The 18,975-nt window shown below is 48.6% G+C and overlaps 1 protein-coding gene across 1 annotated transcript; it reads right to left on the bottom strand.

Moving 5' to 3' along the window:
• Positions 1-262: 262 nt before the first annotated feature.
• Positions 263-17,937, bottom strand: Igsf22 (immunoglobulin superfamily member 22). The gene is given in 22 exon segments (XM_052760242.1): positions 263-2,657; positions 2,659-2,806; positions 2,809-2,838; positions 3,646-3,746; positions 3,748-3,856; positions 3,977-4,041; positions 4,602-4,969; positions 5,105-5,165; positions 5,657-5,708; positions 5,711-5,877; positions 6,367-6,432; positions 6,533-6,697; positions 6,813-7,062; positions 8,290-8,453; positions 8,455-8,537; positions 9,250-9,378; positions 10,435-10,590; positions 11,436-11,577; positions 12,272-12,353; positions 12,481-12,847; positions 16,736-16,863; positions 17,916-17,937. Coding segments are annotated over 22 exon segments (3,024 nt in total). The 3' UTR covers positions 263-2,488.
• Between the last annotated feature and the right edge of the window lie 1,038 nt (positions 17,938-18,975).

The raw sequence follows: 18,975 nt of genomic DNA, 5'->3' as shown, positions 1-18,975 counted from the left end.
TGGCACGTGCCTGTCCTGGACCCGGAGTGGAGGCATGGTGCCAGGAGCCCTGGTTGTCCTCACAGCCTGGGTCACAGTTGTCTTGGCTCAGGCCTCTTGGCACCTAGCTGGCTCCCTGGCTGTGCTGACACTTCAGTGGGTCTCACTTCCCTGGTCACTCGGGGTGTGTGTGTGTGTGTGTGTGTGTGTGTGTGTGTGTTTATAATTCAGGAGGGTGGGCGTGGGTGGGTAGTGACTTGCCATTGTCTGCATTTGTCCTGGGCATAGTCCCCTGTGTATAGGTGCTTAGCAGTCTTGGTAACCCTTTATGCAGTTGCTGCATTACCCTCCCCTGTCCCCAGCCCAGACCTGCTGCTTCTCTAAATGATGCAGACTTCTATGCCAGCCTTTCCTCCTTGGACTCTGGGTTTAGTTGAGCAGCCTGGAGGAATGGAATTAGATTAGCTGATTCTTACTTTAGACCTGAAGCCTCAGCAGACTATTGTCTGCCTTACCCCAGAGGCATTTGGATTTCAACAGGCAGTGCCTAGTCCTGGAGTAGAAAGGGTCAGTGGTGAATATGCCATTGATATTTCTGCTGTACCTTTTTGGGGAATGTAATATAGGAGATTCAAGCCTCATGGGTGTTGAATGAATCGATGACTTTCCAAACTTTCTTTTTGGTGCTGGGGATCAAACCCAAGGCATTGCACATGCTAAAATCATGTTCTACCGTTGAGTTGTGTAATACTATGAGCTGTTAAGCTAGACCCAAACTAAAGTTTTTACAGACACCTCTCATGGGGATAGAGAGCAAAGAAATATGGGGGTGGGGGGACACGGAGAGCAGGACGCAGGGCTCCATCATTTCAAGCCTCTAGTTTAAAATCCTTCAAGGAAGTATTCTACTGTAAAACATGTTTAAAACTAGTAAACTACATGAGCAGTTCTGTCCTGCTTTGGCTGGATACTAAGGGAGTAGGGTCCTGACCCATTTAAACTCTAGAATGTTGAACACAGACCTCTATGATGTGAAGAAATGGAAGGGAGCAGGATGGGAAGGAGAAAGTTAGCAGAATTTGTCTTTCTTGCTGAGGGGAGGGTGAGAGTGAGTGTGGGGATGAAGAAGGAAGGGAAGCCCCAAGGTGACTTCATGTGCTTGGGTCGGCTGTGTCCATCCCCAGAGTTCCTATTGCACTCCACTCTCAGGAGCAGGGAGGGTGAGCTCCGTGAGTTTCTTGTTCCACACCTTCACCACACACTTACAGTGACGCACATCCTGGAAGGCAGACTGGCCAAAAAGCCCCACATCACCGCAGCTGATGCTGATGCCTCCAGCTTGCATGAGGCCCTCCACCTTCCGAAGATTCTCAGTGATAGATGCTAGGCTTGACCTGCCATCTTTGAAAGGTCAAAGCAAATATTTATTAGTGCTCAAGAAAGATCAGAAATTGCTGGATTTAGAGTCACTACATAGGAACTGAGAACTGGTCCTTGTGTCTCCCAAGCTGGATTAGCCATGTGTGGGATCAAAAGCTGCCATCTAGTGATACTTGCTATTTCCCAGGAATTGTGTTAGGTGCTTCCTCATCACCTGGTAGGTGAGCAAACAAGAGAGGTGGCTAGACAGTGGTGGCACCAGGGCTCCAATCCATGTTCCTAAAACCAATGAGAGTGACTGTGGATCTCTGGCTGTGGAGTGGAAGCTGGATCCCCCACCTCCATCACCGTGCCCTCCTGGCTTAGTCCTGACACAGTTCAACAGCTGTTCTGGAAGCATTATCTTCTTAGGGCCAGACACTTAGTTGAGCACTTGGGAGATAGAGCAACGGGACACCTTCTTTTCCCCTAAGGAAAGACATCTCTAACTGGCCGAATAAAGATCTGTAGCTATTGGAGACCACAACCATGGAGGGGCCTCACCCCAGAGAATTTGAGGGAGTGATAGAGCGTGAAGCTGGGGAGATAGGAAATGGGGTGCCTGGCCTGCTAGGATATTAACACGAGGATTGGGAGAAGCTGAGAAGAACTTGAACAACAAAGCATGGCAGGTTGGCTTCTCACTGGAGGGGCCACACTGCTAGCCCTGTAGCCATGAAGACAGTAGATTGGGTGACAAGGAGTAAAGTATTGCCTCAGACATGTTCATCACAAGCAAAAGCAAGCAGGCATATGTGAGAGGAGCGGTCTGCTTCACAGTTCCCAGTCTTTGGGCCTCTCTTCTGCCCTTACCCTAGACCAGTGATTTTCAACATCAGTGCATATCAAAGCCACTCGAGAAAATTTGCAAACATATAGATTTCTTCCAGAACCCTGCTGGATAAATTGTGGTGGGCCAGTCTGGTTTAAACCTGATGACCAGTATCTTTTTAAAAGGTGGGTCTCAGTCCAGCAGTATATGCTGTCACAGTTTAGCAAGGGATTATGAACTCTCCATATCTGTAGAGGCCAGGAACATTATATAAGACATTGATAAGATGGGAGAATATTTGTACCACTTGAAAGCAGATCAAATGAAAAACAGCCCTAGCCAATTGAAGAGAGTGATGAATGGATTGAGCCCCTGCCCTTCGACAAGATGCATGTGTCCTCCCTGCAGGCCATGCCTGGTGGTGTTCTCACCATAGACAGTGACCACGCAGCTGCTATGGTCCTTGCCTAGCTCATTCTTCAGTGCAGTATTCACGACTGTCCTTCAGTGTGCAGGTGGGGATGACCAGGGTACACACAGTGCTGCTGGAGTTGTGCCAGGACTTGGAATTGACAATGATGTTGACATCACCCTTGTAGATAGTCACCATGAGCCATGGGTTCCCAAGGAGGTGCCAGTGATGGTGTAATCCTGGCCACAGATCACAGTGGATCAGAAAGTGGGGTACATAGTGTCAGTCCTGCTGATACAATTTCAGCATGGTGCTCAGGTCCTCCCTCCTCCCTCCCTCCCTTCCTTCCTTCCTTGAGAGAGTCTCACTATTACAGCCTGACCTGGAGCTTTTGTAGACCAGGCTCTTCCTCAAACTCACAGAAATCCACCTGCCTCTGCCTCCCAAGTGCTGGGACTAAAGGTGTGTGCTATCGCATATACACAGTTCTTAAGGACTTTTGTACGCTCTCAGTGCCCCTCCCCACTCCAGGGTTTGACTAGCTGAAGCAGTCTCACAGGTTTTTATGCTTTCCTAGACTGGGGGAATCTAGATGCCTTCTCCATACCTACTTCTTGGATCCTGGTATTCTCAGCTCTTTCCCTGGCATGGAAATCTTCCTCCAGATTTCCCCTATGTCCAGTCAGCGTTTAGGTTGTCCTCTTTGCCCCATTGAACCCTCATTTCCAGCTTCCTGATGTTATCTCTATCTCTTCAGACTTAGCCACTGTTTTCCAGAGTCCCAGCCCTTGCCCTTAACCGTCCCTCTCTCTATAGCAGGCTTCAAATTGGCTCTGTAATCTTCCTCTCCCTCACTATTATCTGGGCCCCTAAGGGCACCTTCCCATCTCCGTATCAGTCGCATCACTGAAAGCACCCACCAGATAACATCTCTGCTGAGTTTCTCAAAGGCCTCTAAGTGATAACCGATCTCGTGTCTCTCTGACCTTAACACTACCCTTTAGTGACCCTATGCTCTCTTCACATCAGGGCTTCCTGAGCAGGCCTCCAGTCCTGTGTTCACTCTGGTCCTTATTGACAAGCCATGTATCCTTGGAGTGCAGTGGGTCGCTGTCACCCATTTCATTTTGAACCACCAGTCTGAAGTAGCATTTCCTGCCTGGTCACCATGCACTTGTTGCTGAAGACACGCTTGGCTAAAGTGAACCAGCAGGTGACATAGTGGTCATCACCGCCTTCCTGGACATCAGGATTGTGGTTCCAGGTCAGAGTCACTCATGTGTGGGCAAACGGCCACAGGTTTGCAGGAGGTCTGGAGAAATCCGAAAGAATTGGAAGTTTGTTAGCTACCCTGGGGATAGAAGTTGTGCCTTCACCCTAGCCTCCCCACCCACCTGCCCAGCCTGTTGGAAGATGGAACCACACACTTTCCTTCTGTGAGTGGTAGGCAGCAGATGTCCTGGAGTCAGAAAAACCTGTTTGTGAAGTATCATCTTGCCATTTAATAGCTTGTGACCTTTGGCAAGTTACATGTCTTTTATGATACCCATTGCCTCATTGTTAGAGACTAACAATGGCTGCTTATTTTACAGGATTAAGGGGTAAGGTGGCCACCATGTAGTTAGTTAATAGTCAATAAAGGTTCATCTTTTTCTGTTTCTGGGCTGTTCAGACCTCAGAGGTCACTCCCAGTATTTAGTAGATTCGTCTTCGTTGGTAGCTCCTGCCCTTCACCCCTTCTCCACTTCTTTCCTTGCAGATTGTACTCTGTTTATGCTTCATATCTCATCAGATATGACCAGCCACAGAATCTGAAATAAGGGCTGTACCCTAGGTCAATGTCTCCTGGGCTCCAGGACGCTGAGATAAAAGGGTAAAACCAAACCAAACCAAAACCAAAAAACCTCTCTACCAGTCAAAGGCTGATAAAGTCTTGGTTTGTGGTGTCAAAGTAGGCCTCCCTGCCCACTCGCCGGCAAAGGTTGTGTCTTAGGTTGGTAAGTAGCAGTGGGGAGTTACATTTGGTGGAGTGTGCAAGGATAGCTGCAGAAGGCCTCTGCCACCGCCTGTACCTGCCCCAAGCACACGGGAAGTATGCGATGATACCTCCCAGAGGCCGCTGCCCACTGCCTGCACGTACCACATGCATGTGATGATATGTAAGGACGGCAGCCCCCCAGGCCTCTTACTGTACCTACCACTAGCATGTAGACACCATAGTGTGCGCCTCCAAACTCATTCTGGAGCAAGGTCCGACACACTCCTTAGTCGGAACACTTGGTGCTGCTAACGAGGAACTGGGGACAGTTTTTGACCTTGGTGGTGGTTTTCCAGCCCTTGATAGTAATGCTGTCTTTCTGCCAGGTCACAGCAGGTAGTGGTGAGCCCTGGGTGGTAACAGGAGACAGCATAGTCAGTCACCGGGAGAGTATTCGGAAGAAGGCTCTTCTTGTTATCAAATAGTCTCCTAGGCTCCAGGGACCTGGTGAGTGGCAGAACTAGTCACAGACAATAGTGCCTACAACATCTAGCTTGTTGCAGGGGGCAGTATGGGGAGCAGAATCAGGGATAACCCAGAGAAGGCTGCATAGATGCAGAGGGCCGTGCCAGCACCCACCACTGTCTGGCTCTAGCTAGGTGCTGAGGTCTGAGCTTGGGGACAGCTGGGGTGGAAGGGCATGGATTGCTCTTCAGCTTTAAGCCTCCCCTCCAGAGCCTTTCCCAACCCCTTTAGTGGCTGTGGTACAGGCCATGCAAAGACGTCTGACTGTCCTGGAATACTGGGAAACATTTACATTTTCATCTGTGTCTCCCAACATGTAAGATCATGGAAGTCAGGTCCTGCATCTTAATTTGTTTCTATATTCCTTACACCTCCAATGACACACAGAGATACTAATTCGGCACAGTGTTTGTTTCATATTTTTTCAAGGAGGGGGATCCCAGAGATTACCTTTGGCTTTGTCCAAGGCATAAGAAGTATGGATGAGTTTTTCTTGATCAGAACATCGCCACATCTTTCTCTGTGGAATGAAGCCTTGGGGGAAAGGTTTGGAACTGGGATGTTGGTCTACTGTTTGCTGCCTTCAGTTCTCATCGTAAGGATGTAGCTGGATGGTGGGTCCCTTCTACAGGCTCACACCAGCCAAGGGAGATGCTTGAGTTACAGGAATCAGACATACTTGGGCCCTGTACCAGGCTTGTAGTTTCTAAGGTAGCACAGATATTCAGTTGTTCTCCAAACTCATCCATACCAACCCCATGGGGGTTCCCACATCCAGTATGCCTGAATCCTAGTGTTCACCACTTCTACAGTGGCTCCCACAGTGAACACTCTTAATATATAACTTGATTACTCAACAATGTGCCAGTTTACTTTAAAAAAATTTTTTTTTCAAGACAGGGTTTCTCTGTGTAGTTTTGGTGCCCATCCTGGATCTTGCTCTATAGCCCAGGCTGGCCTCGAACTCACAGAGATCCACCTGCCTCTGCCTCCTGAGTGCTGGGATTAAAGGCGTACACTACCACTGCCTGGCATGCCAATTTATTTTACCAACTCAGTTTCAGTATTCTCAAAATTCAATACACCCCATACATTCAACTCTCCTACATTCAAAATCCATCTTTAATTTAGCCATTTCCACCACATCCACTTACAAGCAGCATTCCCACCTCACATCCTCAACTCAAGGCCTCCTAAGCATCCATCCAGTATCCTCACTCAATCCCAACACACTTACTCCCCCAACAAGAGACAGCAAAGCTTGATAAAAACTGTGCCCACCCCGCCTTCTCACTGTCCCAGATGCTCAGTTTATATTTGCTGGCTTTCTCTTGAGTGTGAATCCTGCTCCTCTATGAGGCTGGCAATTGCCAGAGAGTGAGACTGTAGCCCTTCCTGTTAGACTTTTCCCAGTGAGGACATCCTCTCTTAAAGGGGCTTGTTCCACTAATGTGTTGGACTTGGCCTCATACCAACAGGATCCTTGGCTACCACTGAACTGATTGGCATGCTGAGATGTCCTAGGGTGGCCTTATACACAGCTATAACTGGGAATTTACATTCTGTGTCCTCCATCCAGAATATACTCTGTACCTGAGGTGGGAAGATGAGGGGTCATGAGGCTAGGGGCATCTATGAGGTAAGAGACCACAGAGTGGGACGCTACAGAAGAGGAGATAATGGGATGTTGAAACTCCTCAAGGAGCTTGAGGAGGAAGTATACTTACTCGTGAGACTTTCTTTGTCCCACCCCCTCCTGTCTTAGAACCTCTGTTCCAAGCACCTCACCCTGGATGGGGTTCTTGTTGACTTTCTCAGTCTCAGTTGGGTTATTGACACCCTCTGAACAGAATACAGAGTGTGTAAGTTTTCTCCTCTTTTGCTTGGGTGGTGAAGTTGGCCACTTGGTCATCCATCTCTCTTGTCTTAATCCAGTACTTCTACTATGAACTGTTTTACAGGTGGGCCTTCCATTTCCTGTGCACAGTTAACCAAGAGCTCCAGGAACTGCACTTGTCCTTGGCGAGGCTTCGGACAGTCTAGAGACAGACAACAGCTTCACAAATGGGGTTTTGGAACAAAGGGACAGAAGGGCATCTCACTGACCAGAGGTCTGGCTAGCCTGGGGCATAATTCAACTCTGAATTTTCTGGATTCTCCCTTATCCTGTGTCCAGCACTCCTAAGATATGCCTAGGGAGTTTGATCCTTGTCTCTCTGAACCTCCTGCCTACCTAGAAATCAGTGCTCTGCAGCCCCTGGCAACCCCTGTTTAGCTGCCATTCACACCACAACCCTCTCCCAGACAAGTTCTCTCCCTTTCCTGAGGCTCCAGAATACCCCCGCTTTCTAGTGTTACTGTTGTCTTGGGTTACAGTTACTTATCTGTCTACTAGTTTTACTTGTTTGGGTATACTGCATCCATGTGTCCCCAACACCAAGAACACAGGGGTGGTAAACTGAATGAAAATGCAAACCTTCCCATGCCCCAGTTTTGTGGCATGATGGTGTGTGTGTGATGGATATTGAAGGTCACAAGGCCAGCTCCTCATCATGTTCAGACCAATCTAAAATCCCCTTCCTACCCCAACTCCAGCTTTCTATTCTCATTTTATCCCAACCCTCTGCCCTCCCATCTCATTGTTTTACTTCCCACCCCAGTGCTCTTTGCAACCAGCCTAACCTCTGCTCCTCAGTCCCATCTCCCTTTCACCTCATCTCCTTACCTCCAACCGCATCATTGTTTAGTCCACAGCAACACTCAAGTGACCACTGGAAGATGTGTTATGTGCTGTGCACTTGGCTGTGCATTTGAGAAGCATTAGAAATAGATGCCTGGGTAAAGCTCTGCCCTGCTCCTGGTGGGAAACTGGGCTTAGAGAGGTCTACTTGACCAAGGCCGCTTAAGAAATTAGGCAGGCCGGGTAGTGTTGGCACACACCTTTAACCCCAGCACTTGGGAGGCAAAGGCAGGCAGATCTCTGTGAGTTCGAGGCCAGCCTGGTCTACAGAGCGAGATCCAGGACGGGCACCAAAACTACACAGAGAAACCCTGTCTCAAAAAAACAAACAAACAAACAACAACCAAACAAACAGCAACAACAAAAAAAGAAATTAGGCAGTCAGCTTCTGGTCACAAAGCCAATATTCCAATCCCATTCCTAGTCAAAACTCAAACAATGTCTAGGGCCTCCTTCCTAGTCACCCACTCTGATTACTGGCCAGCTGGTGCTCTCAGACAACCTGGTGACTGTGCCCTCCCCTAGCACATTGAGGTGCACACCAGTAGCAGTTGCTGTGTGACTGTCATTCTTGAGCTTGAGCAGGACCAAGTTGATGTCTTTATGTACACAATTGGAGAAGGTGATCCTGGTCTTCTCTGTGCTCCATGGACACATGCTCCTTCTTGGTCACCTACATAACATCTTGTATCAGGTCACTTTGGGCAATAGCCTTGCTTGTAAGCCATATAGCCCACTTTCATGGTCACAGGGCAGCTAGTGTTTCCAGATGGATGAGTCAATAGAAGGAGATCTACAGGGCAAGGCATCAGGGGATGGGGAGGAACTGGTGGCAATGGGGTGGGGGCTATGAGCATATGGGCTGGCCCAGCATCTTTGAACCTTTCTATTTTCAGAGGGCCTTTTTGCATTGGATTCTTGAGCTTATCTGGGAGTGAACAGATGTGGATTCATATTTCCACAGAGAATGTCACACAGCTAAAAGCTAGCAATTTTTTGGACCATGATTACCCAGCTGATAATATGACCCCAGTGTGTGTTGACTTCAGGTTAGTAACTATTATAATTTCATTTTCACACTTGCCTCCCCTACTAGAAGATCCTTCTCTTTTCAGTACCCATCACAGAGCCTTGCCAAGAGCAGATGGATGGATGGATGGATGAACACATGGGGGCTGCCGTGACATGAATCCCACCCCTCCAGCTCTCACTGAACCACTCATAGTGATGTGAGTGATATGACATGTGATATGAGCCTCTGTATGAAGCTCCTGCTCGGGCAGAGAACTTGGCACTGTTGCCGAGTCTGGCATCTTTGATCTTTTTTTTTTTTTTAAATTTATTTTAATTTATTTTGCAATACAATTCAGTTCTACATATCAGCCACGGATTCCCTTGTTCTCCCCCCCCCCCGTCCCCCTCACCTTCCCCCCAACCCCCCCGGCATCTTTGATCTTAAGTGTCTAGGTCAGACCACCCTCATGGCCTGAGATCTCCTACTTGTCACCCCTCTTCAGCTCATTCCTGTTGAACTTCTGCACAAAATCAAGTGTCTTTCTGGGCGTGGCGGGTCTCCAACACCGCTGCCTGTCATTGTCACCATCTCTAGTTTCACTTCTTCCGTGAACTTGAGTGGCTCATCTGCAGCAGAGAGCAGGGAGGTGGACCGAGGAGGAGAATGCAGACACAGGGGTCACTGACCTCCTGTGGCCCACAGCTGGGGAAGCACCCTTCCTTGCATTCCGCTCGCCAACCTCCATCTGCTCCGGAGTCTCATCTTGTGATATTCACATGGTCTCTCCTCCAGGAATGTTAACAGCATTAAAAAACTTAGGTAGTATTAGAGGTCTGGTGGGCACTATTGTAGCTAATTTTCACATATTGATTAACTTAATTCTCATCTAGGTAGGTTCTATTATGATTCTTCCATTTCACACAGAGAGAAACTAGGGCAAAGAAATAAGACAACTTGCTGTAAATCACACATCCATTAAGTAGCAGAAGCTGGGACATGGACCCCAGTTGTCTAACTCCAGAGTCTGTCCTCTTAACCACTATGCCACACTGTCCCATGACACTATTTCATAATCTTTAAGGAATATCTATACCTTATAGTTCATGTTTCCTTTTTATACTAACACCCATCCCCATGTAGTCCTTTCATGCATAGACCACAGTCCTCTCTCCAATATGGCCATAGACCCTTCAAGGCCATTCCTCACCCTGACAGGTCTTTTGGGCCTAGATGCTTACTTTCATATGCCTACTTTCCAGCATGGTGAACTGTGCACTTAACTTAGTCACTTTTCTATGGCTTATGAAAGAAAGTACTTATTTGGGACTTACAGTTTCAGAGGGTTAGCTACCATAAGTATCATGGCAGGAAGCATGGCACTGGAGCAGTAGCTGAAACCTCACATCTTGAGACATAACTACAAGGCAGAGAGAGCTTACTGGAGATGACATGGGCTTCTGAAACTCCAGTCTGTCACCAGTGACACACCTCCTCCAATAAGACCACACCTCCTAAACCTTCCCAAACAGTTCTGCTAACTCGGGACCAAGTATTCAAATATATGGGCCTATGAGGGGCAGCATTCTCATTCTCAAGCTAGCACAGCACTCATCCAGTTGTCTCCCACAGTCAGGCTGTAGACACTGTCGTTGCTCATGTTTATGTTGGTAATAACCAGCATGTACTTGGTGCCCACCTTCCTCACATGCTCCTTTCCCAGGGAATACTGGATCCTGAAAAGCTCAGTGTCCTGCTTCATAGAACAGGTGGAGAAGGCAATGAAGGGGTTTAGGAAGAGACCTCTGAGCTCCTCATTCCCTGGAGTCAGCATGACTGACTCTGGAGAGCGCATGCTCATCTCTCTAAACATACCCAGACCCCATAAATCTCTCTGGCTTAATCATCCAGCTTGGTGAGACCCAAAGTCTTCCCATAAGGCCCACATTCTTTTTTAGAATTAATTTATTTATTTTACATCCGACCGCAGTTTCCCCTCCCTCCTCTCCTATTCCCTCCCCTCTGCCCTCCTCCCCCTCAATCTACTCCTCGTCTGTTTCTGTTCAGAAAGGGGCATGCCTCCCATGGGGTATCAGCAAACCAAGTTGCCATAAGTCTAAGCACTTTCCCTTGTATTTAGGCTGGGCAAGGCAATCCAATATGAGGAATAGGTTCCCAAGAGCCAACCAAAGTATTAGGGACAGCCCCTGCTCCCATTGTTAGGAGTCCCACAAATAGACCAAGCTACACAACTGTCACATATATGTAGAGGAAGGCCCACATTCTTAATTCTTAGATACTTTTTCCTAGGAGCAGGATTTTAGTGACCTTCAGGGTTATTTACTTCAGGCTAGATTCTGTTTGAAGGTGTGTAGACTAACATGGAAAGAGGAAAGTGACCATTTCACATCAAAATGGAAATGGTAGAATAACTAGAAACAAAGTCTAGGAACCAGCCTCTTTCAATGTTCTCAGAAGGTGTCTTCTTCATTGGCTAGAAGAGAGGACCTGGCTTATAGCTAATGAGAGGGTCTGAGAAGGCAGAAGGTGCAGCAGCCATGGTGGAGCCAGGGTGGTACCTGGCTAGGTGCTCCACACCTTGACCCATATCATTTCAGTGTTGGGGTCCTTCAGCTCCACAATGCAGTCAAAGACCGCGGTGGTGTCAACTTTGGTCTCTATGTCTTCTGATGCCTTTAGAATCCTAATGACCTGAGAGATTGTTTCAACAAAGTGCAAGGATCAGAGGCATTTGTCTAGGCTGTGCCCACTATCCTGGAGGCAACCCCTTAAGGTCCACGCTCATTCAGTAACACCCCATGCCTCACCAAGTTCACTGATCAACTGGAAGATAGAAGAGTAGGATTGTAGGAGATGAGGAAGGAACTGCCAATCACAGAATAGTCATTATGTGCCTGGACCAAGGACAGACTCTATAATTATATGGTCAGTGCTTAGCAAGAGTTTGCCAAATGAGCAAATAAATGACAACCGAAAAACAAATACAAGAGAAAAATATATTTTTTGCTGATGTAGAAACTGAAACTTGGAGAGATACCTAAGACAGTAGAAGTGAGATTCGAACCTAGGTCTGTCTGAATCCACATGCATGCAACTGGGGAGGTGAAGTGAGTAAAGGTAGGAGGGTGACAGGTTCTCTCTCTGCATTTGTGGTAGACAGCCTACCTTTGAGTGTGTGTGTGTGTGTGTGTGTGTGTGTGTGTGTGTGTGTGTGTGTGTGTGTATGTACACACACACACACACACACACACACATATTTGTGTGCAGGGTAGGGGAGAAGTCCAGGTCTGAGGCCCAAGCCCCTGCTCTCTGCTGGGTACTGACCTCTCTCACCCCCCAATTCCACTTTCCTTTATGCCTTTGAGCTTTTTGAGCAGCTCTCCCAAGTCAGGGAAAACTTACTTCAGTCTGACTCGGGTACCTCGGCCAAGCTCCCAGCATCCTTCTCTTCTGTTACCCTTTGCTTCTTTTTTTGGGGGGGGGGGTCAGGGAGCCCTAGATTGTTGGAGGGGGACGAAGATTGTTACTCACTGTCTCCCTCTGCACCAACCTTGAGATACCCCTCCACACTCTGTGGGTTCTTGAACTCAGGACTCTTACACAACCTTTGAGAGGCTTCAGCTGGATGGGGAGGAGACAGCATCCTGGGCAGGGAACCCCTTCCCCCTAACCTTCCATCTTCTTCCACAGCTTCTTGACCTAGTTTTTCTTGACCTGAGGACAGAAAGAGGGCACAGCCAGACAGTCAGATACCTGGTTCCTAGGAGAAAAAGCCAGGAGGAGGAGACAGGCTTGCCCTCTGTTACCAGCAGGGATGGTGTAATGGCATCTTTGTGCTCATTGCTTGCAACACACCTGTTCTTGTCTGAATCATCTGAGGTCAGCTGCTCCAGATGTATCAGAGTCAGACCTGTGTGTGTGTGTGTGTGTGTGTGTGTGTGTGTGTGTGTGTGTGTGTGTGTGTGTGTGTTGGGGGGGCAAGAGATTTTCTATGAGATGGGAAAAGAGAGTTTTTAGAGGAGAGGAAAGGGAGCTTGAGTGTTGAGGTTATGTGTGAAAAACTGGGCAAGCAGCATGGATATGGGCATCAACTGCCCAATTCTATTGCAACATTGTCAGCTTCTCCATCTGACCCTCCCTTGGCTATGAGCTCCTAAAGGGCATGGACCTCCTGAGTTGGAATTTATATTCCATTTTCCTGCAGTGGGAAATTTAATGCACTTTCATTTAATGCAATTTATTTGTTCACCTCAGGCACTAGCCTGGACTCTTGAGGGAATAGGAGTGAATAGAAACCATCCTGGTTCTTATTTGCATCGTGTTCACAGTGAGGCGGGCTTCCAGAGAGCTTGCTGAATGGCTGGCCATGTGCGAGGGGTACCCGGGAGGAGACTCGGGGACAGCTTGTGTGTGGGCAGAAGATCCAAAGACCAGGCCTTTGGGAAGAGAAACGAACTTCTTTTGAGGGAGGGAGGCAGAACTTTGCCTTTCACAGTGGGAAGTGGGGAAGGACCTTAGTCATTATAGGGTCTCCCTGTGACCCGTCTCTGCTTTATGTCAGCCTCTGGAAGCCAGAAATTGCAGCCGGGCAGCACTTTTCTGGAAGTGATCCAGAGTGATACTTTAAGGATGATTGGTCCCTGATAAGGCTCTTCTGGAGGGTCCAGGGCCTCCGGGCCTCACCCCTAACCCTATGTCCCCCAGCATGGTCTCACTGCATCCATTATGGTCCCTCTTTGCTGTCCTCACTATGTAGCTGTCTGCTTCCTGAGTCCCCAGTTTGATCAGCTACTCCTTCGGCCTTCCTCTGCTGGGGTAACCCTGCCTTCTGGCTTGGCCCTAGTTGTCGCCTTGCCCTGCAGATAATTTTGGGCCCCTGCTTGCTCTACAAACATCTCAGTACCCAAGGCCTTTTCCATCCTGTGGTGTCCCTTCTACCACCACGTTTTTGGGTTGCATGGTGGCTGAGGCCTGTAGTCTGCCCTGGCAGGGGGTCAGGAGGGGTGCGTGATTGGTGGGAGGTGTCTAGGCCTCTACCTCCTCGGTGTCCGGCCTCGTCTTTAGCATGTGTTCCTTGTAGATTTTGTCATAGAAGATCTTAGCTATTTTCCCTTCCCCTCTTCAGGACATGGTGAGTTTGAGGTTTCCCTGCACCAAGGCTCCCTGAACACTGCTTTATTCCCTGTGGTGGAAATGTGCCATGTTTTACTTCACCTCCTGTAGGTTGGAAGCACTGTCTAGTCCTTGCCTCCTCCTGGAGAGTTAGGGTCCAGTCTGGAGCGGGGAGGAATACAATACTCTGCTTGTGTATTGGGGGACACCATGGAAGAGGCTGGAGAGAAAAAAGGACTAGGGGAGACACAGGGAGAGGCATACTCTCAGGAGAGATGATGGGATGAGGTTTCTCATGAACTCAGGGACACTTCCCCAGGCAGGGTGCTGGAATTCCAGGTTCGGTGGAGAACGACACAGTGCTGGACGACTTCCTTGTCACTACTTCCTGTGGGCCAAGCGAGAGGTCTGGAAAGGCTCTAGGTGGGAGTTCATCCAGGGATTGAGGGTCACATTTGCATGCGTGGGTGGAGCCTGGAAAGCAAGGGCGGTGAGGGACAGAGAGAACAGGAAAACATATGTGGCTGGAGTTGATCGTTATCAAATTCTGACCAATTTCAGCCACTAGGGGGAGCTAACACTTCTCCACCACTCAGTAGTCAAGGACCTTTGTAGGGCCACCTTGAATCTTATACAGATGTATAAAAGGAGACTTCCCTTTTAGGATATATATATGTCTGCCTGCCTGCCTGCCTGCCTGCCTGCCTGTCTGTCTGTCTGTCTAACCTATCTATCTGTCTGTCTGACTGTCTATCTATCCATCTCTTATCTATCTATCTATCTATCTATCTTCTCTTGAGCTTCTCTCCTCTATTTTCTCTTGAGCTTCTCTCCTCTATCTATCTATCTATCTATCTATCTATCTATCTATCTATCTATCTATCTATCTATCTATCTATCTATCTATCTATCTATCTATCTCTAATCTATCTATCATCTATATCTATCTATCTATCTATCTATCTATCTATCTATCTATCTATCATCTATCTATCTATCATCTATATCTATCTATCTATCTATCTATCTATCTATCTATCTATCTATCTATCTATCTATCTATCTATCTATCTATCTATCTATCTTCTCTTGAGCTTCTCTCCTGGGAGTTCTGGTCCCCTACTATAAGGTACTTGGGCCTGCTTCTCCGTGGGAGGGCTGTAGCTTATCTGAACTCTGTCCTAGATTTTCTCAGCCAGTCTGTGGGTTCAGCATTAGTTTTCTTGGAAGTAGTGATTCCTGGGTGAGGGACAGGATACATTGCCAACCCAGAGGGGCTGTGTGTGGATTTCATTTGAACTGAAAGAGCCATCCCACTTCATCCCCTTCTTGTTTTGTTTTCTTGTGATGATGGGGAGTGAACCCAGGGCTTTGTATCTGCTAGACCAGTGCTCTATCCTATCACTGTGGTATAACTACAGAAGATCCTCATGGCTGATGCAATGAATAATAATTGCTCTGCTTTACGAAGCCCTTCCCCTGTGCCCTGGGTGGTGGGAGGCACATATCAGAGGTGATTGTGCTAATCCTCAGGGCAGCCAGTGAAGTAGGTGCTTTTGCTATCTGCACTCCGGCTGAGATGGAAAACATTTGGTTAAGAAACTCTCACGGCTTGATTTTAAATAGCAACTAGAGGTCTAAACAGGCAGTGTGGAGGCTGTACTTTGCCTGCAGATGTCTTTTTTTTTTTTTTTTTGACCTCCACGATGTGTAAACAAAGTAGCCATCCATGAAAAAGGAAAGATGTCACGTGTGAATTTTGATTGCTAGTTAGTGGGAGGTGAACCACAGCTGTCTCTTTAGAAGGGTGTCCTCTCAAGCGTCCCCCCACTTTACCCCCACATTCGTGTTTCCCCATTCCCTGCCTGAACTCTGCTGGTCAGTCCTGTCAACCCTGGCTGCACACCAGAATCCCCGAGGAGCTTAAAAGACATTCCCGATTTAATGGTCTGGGAGAGACTCGGGCATGGCTAGCTTTTCCAGCCCCACCCCTATGTCGAGATGACTCTAATTCACAGCTAGGGCTGAGAATCATGACTGTAAACCATTTTGCAATTTTTGGTCTAGACTGTAGACCTTGAGTCCTGGCTGCTTTACTTCAAGGCTCTGTCTCACTGGCCAGAGTGGTATGGTGTTTGTTTATCTCATGACCTTGTACACAGACGACTTAGAGACTCTGTCCTTCTGGGACCTTGAAGGTAGTTATAATGGCTGTGGGGAAAGATATTCAATACCTTGGCCTCCAGGCGTCTTTTAACAGCTTCCACCAGAGACTCAGCTGAAACAGTCTGTCCTGCTCTGAGACCTCTTCTCAGCTTTCCATCGCTATTGCTGTCTCCTTCACGTCCGGCCCCCAAGGATTCAGAGCCTGATTGCTCAGGGCATTTGTTTATGTGCTTGTCTTACCTCTGCCTGTGGCCAGGTCTCCCATTTCTTAAGTGGACCAGGATTAGCATTGCTCAATGTAGATAAAGTATCTACCTTCCTACAAGAGTGGCATTCATGCAACCTGTTTGCCCCTTGCTCTGAATGTCTTAATCAGTTCGTTTATCAACCTTTTACACACATCTGTGGGATTCATGTTTTTTCCTAATCTCTTTCCCCAGAGATCTGGCCATCCAGCTCAAGCCTTGGATTAGAAGCACAAGTTGGGAGGAGGTTGCTGCTGGTATTGGGGTCTCTTGAAGGGCCAACTCATGGCAAAGACTGAGGCCGCCCATGGGTGGGTACAGAAGAAGAAAGGCTTTCCTGACCTCCCTTCATACTCCCTCAGCCATTCCACTGCCTCCCACTATCTTGGTTGTCTGAGAGGTCTACACGTGGGGGGTGGAGCTGGAGAACACCACGGACACATGTTCCTGTGCCGTCTGCTGGTGGCAAGTGGTCGTGCGCACTCACCTGTGTAGACCACGGAGGGGGTGAGGCCACTGAAGATAAGGGGGTAGGAGGGATATTCAGAGGTGGTGCGTGTGCGTGGGCTGTGTCTATAGACACAAGAGGTGGCAATGCGCAGCCGAGGAGAGCAGTCGGGCAATGGACCTTTACTGTCTGGCCTCTCTTTTCTTTACACCCCATTTTCTTTTCCCTGAATGGTTATAAGGACTAGCAGGCCTGTTCCTTCACCCAGCAACACAAACAGTCCCAGGTTCCTGGAGAGGGAGGATCTGGGGCTTCAACTTACCCAGATAACCGAGTAGGGCTCACAGGGAGCTAGGATGCCTGTTGAGAGGTGCATGGGAGAGGAAGACAGTGCTGGGCGTTTCATCAGGAGGGAATGAAGTCGGGCCAAAGGAGGGGTTTCTGACTATGCTATTCTGAGGTAGGCCTTTCAAGGAAGCTGATTAGCATTTTTTTCTGGGTCCTAGGGACTTGCAGTATTTGGAATGGTGAGACAGGTGACTGTGTTTCCACAGCTCTGTTTTCATTTGTCACAGGACAAAGGCAGAGGCTTAGCTTTTATTTCTTATACTTTTTTTAAACCAGTAGTTTAAGATATTAACAACTTCAGATGCCATAAACATTTACTTCCCACCTCCCAGCTCTCCAGATGCAATCTGGGGTTCCCACTGAAGCCCTTCCATTCAGACACGGATAAGGGTACGTGGCCTTCGCATTGTACATGTCAGGCGGCCTGTCATACACAGTTCTGCCCCTGCTTTCTCTCTGTGCCTTGGAGATCTCCGTATACCAGTTTACAAGGCATTTTCTTGTTCTTGACGACGGCACCAGTGTTTCAGGTGAATGGACACACCTGCCTCTTAGTTAACCTGCGTGGTGGTTTTTTAAGAACCTATTTTGCATATGAGGAAACGTGTCTGATTCAAGTGACCTATCCAAATTGTCGCCGAGAACAGAATCTGAGCTTCTTGCTCCTCCAGCCCTGCCTAGTTCAGTGTTCTCCAGAGAATTCAAAGCCTTCTTCTGAGCAGGTGGTCTGAGACTAACTCCCAATTTCTACCTCGCACATCTTTGCTTCTATCTCTGGGTTCTGAGAGCATTCCATATTCTGCCCCTCTCCATCTCCCCCTCTGGCTCAGAAAGTACCAGTTTAATCTCTTTCCAGAGGAAATGGCAGGAAGCCTCCCCTTTACTAACCTGAGCCTTCTAATGCTTCAATGCTGTGCCTGCGGCTTGGAGGCTCAGCTGCTGCCCTGGCCAAGCACGGTGGGCAGTCTCCTTTTTTCCAACAGCAGGCATTGGCTGTCACTAGTCCTTCGATGCTGCACCCGTGATTGGGAGACCCCTTTCTTTTTTCTTTTTTTTTTGGGGGGGAGAACCCCTTTCTTAGGCTCTTATTTCAGCTTGGTGGCACACAGCTTAGCCGTGGGGGTTGGGGGAAGGAAGCAAGCTGGATGCAGGAATGGACGGAATGCTGGGGACTAGGCCTGAGGGAAGCTGAGGTGGCAGGTCAGGAGTCCATTTCTTGTGCCTGCTGCAGGGTGGGGCTTCTCTGAGCTGAGGGGGCCAGGGTTGCTGTCCTTGCTCGGGCACATGAGCACATGCAGCCCGACAGGGTTGGGGGGGAAGCCAAAGGCCTTTGTCTTCCCAGGACTGGACGAGGCACATTGGGTGAGTCCTGTGGATGTGCACCCTGCACAAATCCTGGGAACACCATTTGTCCTGCATTGTGTGGCCTTATAGGGTAGGGGAATGACATTAGCTCTTCTCCTTCCTATTCCTCAGTCCAGTCTCTGAAATCTGGGTGGAAGGGCCCATCCTCTGGGAGGGAGATCTCTGTGAGCTGACAGCCCTGCCTTGGACCTGTTGGACCAGTCCACTTACCTCCTGTTGTCCCTGTGGGGCCCAGTAGCAGTTGCAGCCCAGTAGTTTCCCTTGGAAGGCCTGGACTGAGAGTAGCCCCTCCCGAAGGGCCCCAGGGAACTAGATTCTAAGCCATCTGGGACACTTCTGCTCTGTTCTTCTCCCCTGGCCCTAAGATGAAGCTGTCAGCCACTGATGGTAAATGGAGGTCACCCCAGGGCGGGCTGCTGGCCAGCCAGCAGGG

The sequence above is a fragment of the Peromyscus californicus genome, unplaced genomic scaffold (genome assembly GCF_007827085.1).
Source record: "Peromyscus californicus insignis strain IS unplaced genomic scaffold, ASM782708v3 Scaffold_4__1_contigs__length_199733344, whole genome shotgun sequence".
NCBI lineage: Eukaryota > Metazoa > Chordata > Mammalia > Rodentia > Cricetidae > Peromyscus > Peromyscus californicus.
This window is presented reverse-complemented; position numbering and strand designations above follow the sequence as displayed.